Raw genomic sequence first — 10,019 nt, forward strand, 5'->3', positions numbered from 1 at the left:
CCTTCCATTTAAGTACTTTGGATCCAGCGGTAATGGGAACCGCTTTATGTCTGAAAAGGACTGCATGAGAAACTGCTCAGCTAACGCCATCAATGTTTACCCTGTGTTGGGTAAGTCTGCATTCTAGGTGTACCACTGGAGAATAAAAGACAACTTGGGAATCATAAACCTCCAAAGTAGCACAGTACTATGAAAAACCTCAATGGTGTCCAGGCACTTAGAAAGGTGAAAGCTAGCGAGGAAGGTCAGTGCATTCCTGCCAAGGACAAGATGTTTCTGATATTGAAATGCTGCATCAAAGTCCCATCCACAACCTAGCCCAAGGATAATAGTCATATTGTCCCTGTAGTGGCAGCTACAGCACACAAGAGATCATTCAACCAGAGAATGTGTCTGTGGGCAATAAGGACATAAGACTGCTTGATTTTTCCTTTTTCTGATCGTTTGGTTTATCAAGACAATATTACCTTTTCAGTTCCAAGGCTTTGAGCCGAAAAGACTGAGACAGGAAGGTCAATTTCCTGAGTATCTTCTGCCACCTAGTGGTTGAGTAGCGCTATGCATCATAACAGTATCAGGGACGGTGGATTATAAAAGGAAGATGACAGCTCAAGCAAACAGTGCTTGTATCATTTTACCAATCTAACCCTCTCTCCCCTTTACAGAGCGGGATGCTTGTCTCTTCCCAAAGGCCTCAGGAGAATGCCAGCGTAACTACCTGCGTTACTATTATGACTCGGTCCATCATAAATGTAAGAAGTTCCTTTGGAGCGGCTGTGTTGGGAACGGCAACCGCTTCCTTGACCTTCAGGCCTGCGACAGCACATGTCGTGGAACCACAGGTAAGCAGGTGTGACCCTGGAAGAAGTGTGCGCTCCAAACTAAAGGGGACTAAGAGAGCACAGGCTTCCTGATATACACCATTGTGTTAGTGTTAAATAAACAAGTTGTGATTTGTTATCAATATTTCCTCTATTTAGAAAATAATTTCCTGACTGAATAGAATAACCTGTCTCTTTTTACCCCCTTTTTACCTCAAGGCCTTCCTGAATTCTGTTCACTGGCACCAGATGAGGGACAAAACACTGATGGAAGTTTCATGATCTCCCTCCACTATGATGCCGCCCAAGATAAGTGCCTTCCATTTAAGTACTTTGGATCCGGCGGTAATGGGAACCGCTTTATGTCTGAAAAGGACTGCATGAGAAACTGCTCAGCTAACGCCATCAATGTTTACCCTGTGTCAGGTAAGTGTACATTCTAGGGGTAAAAAGTGAGCCAGTGGTTGTGTCTGAGACACTCGCAGACTACTTGGGGTCGTGAATGAATCTGAATTAACACTGAGATATGTGAAATCATGTCGGGGTTTATCTGTTGTTATTGTTCTGGTAGTGGTGTGGGTCTGGGACGGCGGATATCACTTGGTACATTCTAGGGGTACCACTGAAGAATAAAATACTACTTTGGGATCACAAACCTAGAAAGTAGCACAGTACTATAATAAACCTTAGGGATGCACCGATACCACCTTTTTACAAACCGATACGAGTACGAGTATTTTTATTTGTGTACTTGCCGATACCGAGTACCGATACCGATACTTCCAAGATTTGGTTTCCATGAAAGATTTTATTTTATCCTCTGCAAGTTATGTCAAGCCTATAGTACAACATTAACAGAAGGCTATCCCAAGCCAAAAATAAACAGAGCTTTCTGGTAGTCAATATCATCACATTAGACAAAATGTAAATATAAACAGATGGCAATTCAATTTGCTGCATAGTTAACAACACAGTCTGCTTCACAAAAAGTGAACAGAACTATTCCTGGATAAGAACATGAACACAGTTCAGTTACAAAAGGATCAACAACTCTCTTCCTCCCCTTCTCTTTCTCTCTGTCTGTGTGCGTGCGCGTTTTTTTCTTTTGCAAGACGTCAGTAAAGATTGGTTGCTTTGGTCTCTTGCGCCACTGGCATGAGTGAACTATGTGTGCTTAGCACTATGGTGCGTCTTCAGATGTTTAATCAAATTGCTTGTGTCAAACGAAGTACTTTCCTTTCCGCCCTTCGTGCCACTGTGCCTTACTCCCGTCATCATTTATCTTAAAATGAGTCCAAATTGCCGTTAAAGCAGCACAGCGGTATAGCGATTTTTCTTACTAGAGTTTAATGTTGACAATGAACTGGGCTACGTTCTTGCAGCCAAATTGACACTTGCTTGATGTTTGACTGTGTTAGGGAAGTTGTTTTCAACCTAGCCAACATAGCTATCACAATAACATTGCAAAGAAGTTAACGCAAGAGCACTTAATACTAGCATCAAGCGGAAAAACGAAAAAAAACGTAATACTAGCATCAATGTCCAAGAGTGTTAAAACAACCTCACTAACATCGCTAACGGGATGTCTTGCTAGCGGCTACTAGCTAGCGGCTGTTTATGACAAACTAGCAAGTCAACAAGATTCCTTACACAGTCAAACATCAAGCAACTGAAACACAAGACAAGACAGACGTTCTCTTTTACCCTGACATGTCCTCTTTTAGACCTAAATGCGTCCGGGTAAAAGAGGAGAAAACGAATACATTCCCGTCCCCGTCAATCAACCATAGCAAATGGCAATAATATGTTTTAGGCGCAACGTCGATAATGACAGTAGGCTTACCCTTAGCCGAAGATAGCACTTACCTTTACAGGAGGTCGTACGTGTTCAATTGAGTTTGAACTTGAAGTTGAAATCGATTCAATAACAGCTTGGATACGATGTGTGGAGGTGGCTTGCGTAAGCTTACGGTTTCGCTAGCTGGGTAGCATGCTTCCGTTAGCCAAACTAACTAACTGTATCGTTTGTTTGCAAAACCACAGCAGACAAAACGCAAAAAAAAAAAACTTCCGTCACGTTGTGGCTTTGTGTTATTTGCCGCTACACAAACACTGTTCACAACAGTGTCTCACAACAGTGTCTAACCAATCTAACCCTCTCTCCCCTTCACAGAGAGGGATACTTGTCTCTTCCCGAAGGCCTCAGGAGAATGCCAGGGTAACTACCTGCGTTACTATTACGACTCGGTCCATGAAAAATGTGAGAAGTTCCTTTGGACCGGCTGCGTTGGGAACGGCAACCGCTTCCTTGACCTTCAGGCCTGCAACAGCACATGTCATGGAACCACAGGTAAGCAGGTGTGAACCTGGAAGAAGTGTGCGCTCCAAACTAAAGGGTACTAAGAGAGCACAGGCTCCTGATTTTATCCCCGCCAGTATTTCAATAGTTGTCAGACTCAGTCAGGAAGCCTGGTTACAGACGAGGGTGTATTTCACCAAGTACAACAGTTCACATGAGTGTCAGTGTGGCATAGCATACACCATTGCGTTAGTAATAAATAAATAAGTTGTGACTTTTTAAACCCCCTTTCTCCCTCGAGGCCTTCCTGAATTATGTTCACTGGCACCAGATGAGGGACAAAATACTGATGGAAGTTTCGTGTTGAACCTCCACTACGATGCCGCCCAAGACAAGTGCCTTCCATTTAAGTACTTTGGATCCGGCGGTAATGGGAACCGCTTTATGTCTGAAAAGGACTGCATGAGAAACTGCTCAGCTAACGCCATCAATGTTTACCCTGTGTTGGGTAAGTCTGCATTCTAGGGGTACCACTGGAGAATAAAAGACAACTTGGGGATCATAAACCTCCAAAGTAGCACCGTACTATGAAAAACCTCAATGGTGTCCAGGCACTTAGAAAGGTGAAAGCTAGCGAGGAAGGTCAGTGCATTCCTGCCAAGGACAAGATGTTTCTGATATTGAAATGCTGCATCACAGTCCCATCCACAACCTAGCCCAAGGATAATAGTCATATTGTCCCTGTAGTGGCAGCTACAGCACACAAGAGATCATTCAACCAGAGAATGTGTCTGTGGGCAATAAGGACATAAGACTGTTTGATTTTTCCTTTTTCTGATCGTTTGGTTTATCAAATCAATATTACCTTTTCAGTTCCAAGGCTTTGAGCCGAAAAGACTGAGACAGGAAGGTCAATTTCCTGAGTATTTTCTGCCACCTAGTGGTTGAGCAGCGCTATGCATCGTAACAGTATCAGGGACGGTGGATTTTAAAAGGAAGATGACAGCTCAAGCAAACAGTGCTTGTATCATTTTACCAATCTAACCCTCTCTCCCCTTTACAGAGAGGGATGCTTGTCTCTTCCCAAAGGCCTCAGGAGAATGCCAGCGTAACTACCTGCGTTACTATTATGACTCGGTCCATCATAAATGTAAGAAGTTTCTCTGGAGCGGCTGCGTTGGGAACGGCAACCGCTTCCTTGACCTTGAGGCCTGCGACAGCACATGTCGTGGAACCACAGGTAAGCAGGTGTGAACCTGGAAGAAGTGTGTGCTAAAAACTAAAGGGGACTAAGAGAGCACAGGCTTCCTGATATACACCATTTTGTTAGTGTTAAATAAGCAAGTTGTGATTTGTTATCAATATTTCCTCTTTTTAGGAAATAATTTCCTGACTGAATAGAATAACCTGTCTTTTTTTACCCCCTTCTTACCTCAAGGCCTTCCTGAATTCTGTTCACTGGCACCAGATGAGGGACAAAACACTGATGGAAGTTTCATGATCTCCCTCCACTATGATGCCGCCCAAGACAAGTGCCTTCCATTTAAGTACTTTGGATCCGGCGGTAATGGGAACCGCTTTATGTCTGAAAAGGACTGCATGAGAAACTGCTCAGCTAACGCCATCAATGTTTACCCTGTGTCAGGTAAGTGTACATTCTAGGGGTAAAAAGTGAGCCAGTGGTTGTGTCTGAGACACGCGCAGACTACTTGGGGTCGTGAATGAATCTGAATTAACACTGAGATATGTGAAATCATGTCGAGGTTTATCTGTTGTTATTGTTCTGGTAGTGGTGTGGGTCTGGGACGGCGGATATCACTTGGTACGTTCTAGGGGTACCACTGAAGAATAAAATACAACTTTGGGATCACAAACCTAGAAAGTAGCACAGTACTATAATAAACCTTAGGGATGCACTGATACCACCTTTTTACAAACCGATACGAGTACGAGTATTTTTATTTGTGTACTTGCCGATACCGAGTACCGATACTTCCAAGATTTGGTTTCCATGAAAGATTTTATTTTATCCTCTGCAAGTTATGTCAAGCCTATAGTACAACATTAACAGAAGGCTATCCCAAGCCAAAAATAAACAGAGCTTTCTGGTAGTCAATATCATCACATTAGACGAAATGTAAATATAAACAGATGACAATTCAATTTGCTGCATAGTTAACAACACAGTCTGCTTCACAAAAAGTGAACAGAACTATTCCTGCATAAGAACATGAACACAGTTCAGTTACAAAAGGATCAACAACTCTCTTCCTCCCCTTCTCTTTCTCTCTGTCTGTGTGCGTGCGCGTTTTTTTCTTTTGCAAGACGTCAGTAAAGATTGGTTGCTTTGGTCTCTTGCGCCACTGGCATGAGTGAACTATGTGTGCTTAGCACTATGGTGCGTCTTCAGATGTTTAATCAAATTGCTTGTGTCAAACGAAGTACTTTCCTTTCCGCCCTTCGTGCCACTGTGCCTTACTCCCGTCATCATTTATTTTAAAATGAGTCCAAATCGCCGTTAAAGCAGCACAGCGGTATAGCGATTTTTCTTACTAGAGTTTAATGTTGACAATGAACTGGGCTACGTTCTTGCAGCCAAATTGACACTTGCTTGATGTTTGACTGTGTTAGGGAAGTTGTTTTCAACCTAGCCAACATAGCTATCACAATAACATTGCAAAGAAGTTAACGCAAGAGCACTTAATACTAGCATCAGGCGGAAAAACGAAAAAAAACGTAATACTAGCATCAATGTCCAAGAGTGTTAAAACAACCTCACTAACATCGCTAACGGGATGTCTTGCTAGCGGCTACTAGCTAGCGGCTGTTTATGACAAACTAGCAAGTCAACAAGATTCCTTACACAGTCAAACATCAAGCAACTGAAACACAAGACAAGACAGACGTTCTCTTTTACCCTGACATGTCCTCTTTTAGACCTAAATGCGTCCGGGTAAAAGAGGAGAAAACGAATACATTCCCGTCCCCGTCAATCAACCATAGCAAATGGCAATAATATGTTTTAGGCGCAACGTCGATAATGACGGTAGGCTTACCCTTAGCCGAAGATAGCACTTACCTTTACAGGAGGTCGTACGTGTTCAATTGAGTTTGAACTTGAAGTTGAAATCGATTCAATAACAGCTTGGATACGATGTGTGGAGGTGGCTTGCGTAAGCTTACGGTTTCGCTAGCTGGGTAGCATGCTTCCGTTAGCCAAACTAACTAACTGTATCGTTTGTTTGCCAAACCACGGCAGACAAAACGCCAAAAAAAAAAAACTTCCGTCACGTTGTGGCTTTGTGTTATTTGCCGCTACACAAACATGGACATACTTGTTCACAACAGTGTCTCACAACAGTGTCTAACCAATCTAACCCTCTCTCCCCTTCACAGAGAGGGATGCTTGTCTCTTCCCGAAGGCCTCAGGAGAATGCCAGGGTAACTACCTGCGTTACTATTACGACTCGGTCCATGAAAAATGTAAGAAGTTCCTTTGGACCGGCTGCGTTGGCAACGGCAACCGCTTCCTTGACCTTCAGGCCTGCAACAGCACATGTCATGGAACCACAGGTAAGCAGGTGTGACCCTGGAAGAAGTGTGCGCTTCAAACTAAAGGGGACTAAGAGAGCACAGGCTTCCTGATTTTATCCCCGCCAGTATTTCAATAGTTGTCAGACTCAGTCAGGAAGCCTGGTTACAGGCACCCGTTGGCTCTCAGTAGTTCAACAGTGATGGGAATGAACCAATCAGAACCAGGCTTTTCGTTAGCTTTGGATGGATTTGTTCCGTTTTGTTTTGTTTGTGCAAGTACATCAGACGTCTTCCAAGACCCTCTGCTGATGCAAGAAATCAGTGTGAGAGCCAGACTACTGTCATACCCACAGTGAGGGTGGAACGAGGGTGTATTTCACCAAGTACAACAGTTCACATGAGTGTCAGTGTGGCATAGCATACACCATTGCGTTAGTAATAAATAAATAAGTTGTGATTTGTCATGAATATTTACTCTATATAGATAATAATTTCCTGACTGAATAGAATAACCTGACTTTTTAAACCCCCTTTCTCCCTCGAGGCCTTCCTGAATTCTGTTCACTGGCACCAGATGAGGGACAAAACACTGATGGAAGTTTCATGTGGAACCTCCACTACGATGCCGCCCAAGACAAGTGCCGTCCATTTAAGTACTTTGGATCCGGCGGTAATGGGAACCGCTTTATGTCTGAAAAGGACTGCATGAGAAACTGCTCAGCTAACGCCATCAATGTTTACCCTGTGTTGGGTAAGTCTGCATTCTAGGGGTACCACTGGAGAATAAAAGACAACTTGGGGATCATAAACCTCCAAAGTAGCACCGTACTATGGAAAACCTCAATGGTGTCCAGGCACTTAGAAAGGTGAAAGCTAGCGAGGAAGGTCAGTGCATTCCTGCCAAGGACACGATGTTTCTGATATTGAAATGCTGCATCAAAGTCCCATCCACAACCTAGCCCATGGATAATAGTCATATTGTCCCTGTAGTGGCAGCTACAGCACACAAGAGATCATTCAACCAGAGAATGTGTCTGTGGGCAATAAGGACATAAGACTGTTTGATTTTTCCTTTTTCTGGTCGTTTGGTTTATCAAGACAATATTACCTTTTCATTTCCAAGGCTTTGAGCCGAAAAGACTGAGACAGGAAGGTCAATTTCCTGAGTATCTTCTGCCACCTAGTGGTTGAGCAGCGCTATGCATCATAACAGTATCAGGGATGGTGGATTTTAAAAGGAAGATGACAGCTCAAGCAAACAGTGCTTGTGTCATTTTACCAATCTAACCCTCTCTCCCCTTTACAGAGCGGGATGCTTGTCTCTTCCCAAAGGCCTCAGGAGAATGCCAGCGTAACTACCTGCGTTACTATTATGACTCGGCCCATCATAAATGTAAGAAGTTCCTTTGGAGCGGCTGTGTTGGGAACGGCAACCGCTTCCTTGACCTTGAGGCCTGCGACAGCACATGTCGTGGAACCACAGGTAAGCAGGTGTGACCCTGGAAGAAGTGTGCGCTTCAAACTAAAGGGGACTAAAAGAACCATGCAAATTAATGTTATAAAACAGGAAAACATTTCACATTCTCTTTGATATTATTATTTTAACTCCAAAATGTACTTCTTAACTGGAGTGAGGGGCGGGGGTCTCACCAAGAATTAAAGTCCATGTGAGCCTGTCATGAATGCACACAGTGGGGTTTTTGGTGATCCCAAACACACAAACACACTCACACATACACACTCACATACCACACACAGATTTGGGGTTTTTCGCTGGCAGATACTAACTCTGCTTGTTTGCATGTCCTGTCTGTTCTGTCACTATGCTGCACAGATGATGGAGAGGAGCCAGAGGAGGAAGACACCCCAGTTGGGGGTAGTTGTTTTTACTTACAGTGCTTTGCTAAGTACAAGAATAAATCCTGCAAACTCCTTAACATAAAATAATGAATTTCACAAGTGATCAATTGGGCCTTGTCCATCTCTATAAGTGATGTTTTACACGCAACAACCTCAACTTCATTAGGGTTAGTTTGGTTTAATTTAGTTTGTTTGATTTTGACTGCTTTTTTATGGAACAGATGTAAAGGCCTTTTGTTTAGAACTAAATGAACATTTTCTGTGTTCACTTTTGTCTTTTTTTCAAGTACAAGGAGAAATGTATTTTTGTTTTTATTACATTTCATTTACCATTTATACAAACAGAAATGACAACAATCTTTTACTGTGACAGGAGGGGCCTGAATACATATTTTTTATTAAATGAAATTAAATGACTCGAGAAACTTCATGACCAGTTAATTTGGGCATACTGGATTTGGTATGTGAACATGTAATAAAGAGTGTTTCATTAAACTTGCCTCATTCTTTAAAAAAAAAAGCCCACAATATCACCTCAAGAAGGTTGACCACATTATGTTTTTTACATGAGCGCTTTACCGATTTCTTTGTTTTCAGCTTTGGCTGGCAACACCAGTACCTGGCCTTTCAGGTACATTTACTATTATGGATGAATACAAAATAGTCCAGGTTTCAACTCAGTAATCACACTGACTTGAGATGATAGAATCCCCAAATTGGTTGAGGGAAGGTAGAAAAATGTCAAAAACATACAGCAAGAGTTTAAGACTATTTAAAGGAGAGGTCCAGTGATGGTGAAGCCATACACTAACATTCTGATGCAAATAGCTCCTCACAGTCCTCTAACTATTCGTACACAGTCCTCTAACTACCCAAACATCTTTGTTTTATAAATATATAAGCTTATACTAATTGTTTGATGTGACACATTTATTCATATGGAAAAAGATAATTGTATCAAGTTCAAGTGGTGAGATCTAACAACAAATATATCAACAAATACATTTCTATATAATAGAGCAACTAAACTTGGCAATTAATTAGATATATTTATCATAAAATACATATAATGTCTACTTATCCTTCAAGTGTATTAACATAAAGAAAGGAATCCTCTTTCTCTTATAGGTTGTAACAGTCTTTCCTTTTTTTCTAATGAATGTAGGCCTATGCCCCATAGCCTATAGCTTTTATTTCTAGGTTGATGTATAAGCTCTGACTTTTTGGGAAAACCGGTATTTCAGCACTGGTGATACAACTATATCTACTGTCATTTAAAAAAAATCACTAGGACTGTAAGCCGTTCCAGTTTGACTGTGAAGGCCGAACTTGGATATCGTTGGAGAGCAGGAACTACCTTTTGACGTCATTGTTGTTACCGACAGAAAAAAACACGCCACTTCCTCTACCCCTTTCTAAAACGCCACAGTCTCCGAAGGGCTCGGCCGAATTACATGAAAGACGTGGCTCTTTTGTCAATGGAGCTGATATAGTCAGGCTCATAC

At 42.3% G+C, this 10,019-nt stretch overlaps 2 protein-coding genes across 2 annotated transcripts; both read left to right on the top strand.

Annotated features, from left to right (window-relative positions):
* Positions 1 to 4,374, top strand: LOC308372440 (tissue factor pathway inhibitor 2-like; the record flags this gene model as incomplete). The annotated part of the gene is made up of 6 exons (XM_080847594.1): positions 1 to 110; positions 666 to 842; positions 1,041 to 1,247; positions 2,995 to 3,171; positions 3,422 to 3,628; positions 4,184 to 4,374. Exons 1-6 carry the CDS (start codon positions 47 to 49, stop codon positions 4,372 to 4,374), a joined length of 1,023 nt encoding a protein of 340 aa, XP_080703720.1. The 5' UTR covers positions 1 to 46.
* A 2,883-nt stretch (positions 4,375 to 7,257) lies between these two features.
* On the top strand, positions 7,258 to 8,151 carry LOC308372441 (kunitz-type serine protease inhibitor textilinin-4-like; the record flags this gene model as incomplete). The annotated part of the gene is made up of 2 exons (XM_080847595.1): positions 7,258 to 7,405; positions 7,961 to 8,151. The coding sequence occupies 2 exons, from the start codon at positions 7,258 to 7,260 to the stop codon at positions 8,149 to 8,151; spliced, it is 339 nt and encodes a 112-aa protein (XP_080703721.1).
* Positions 8,152 to 10,019: the final 1,868 nt, after the last annotated feature.

This window comes from Sprattus sprattus (assembly GCF_963457725.1).
Source record: "Sprattus sprattus genome assembly, chromosome: 11".
NCBI lineage: Eukaryota > Metazoa > Chordata > Actinopteri > Clupeiformes > Clupeidae > Sprattus > Sprattus sprattus.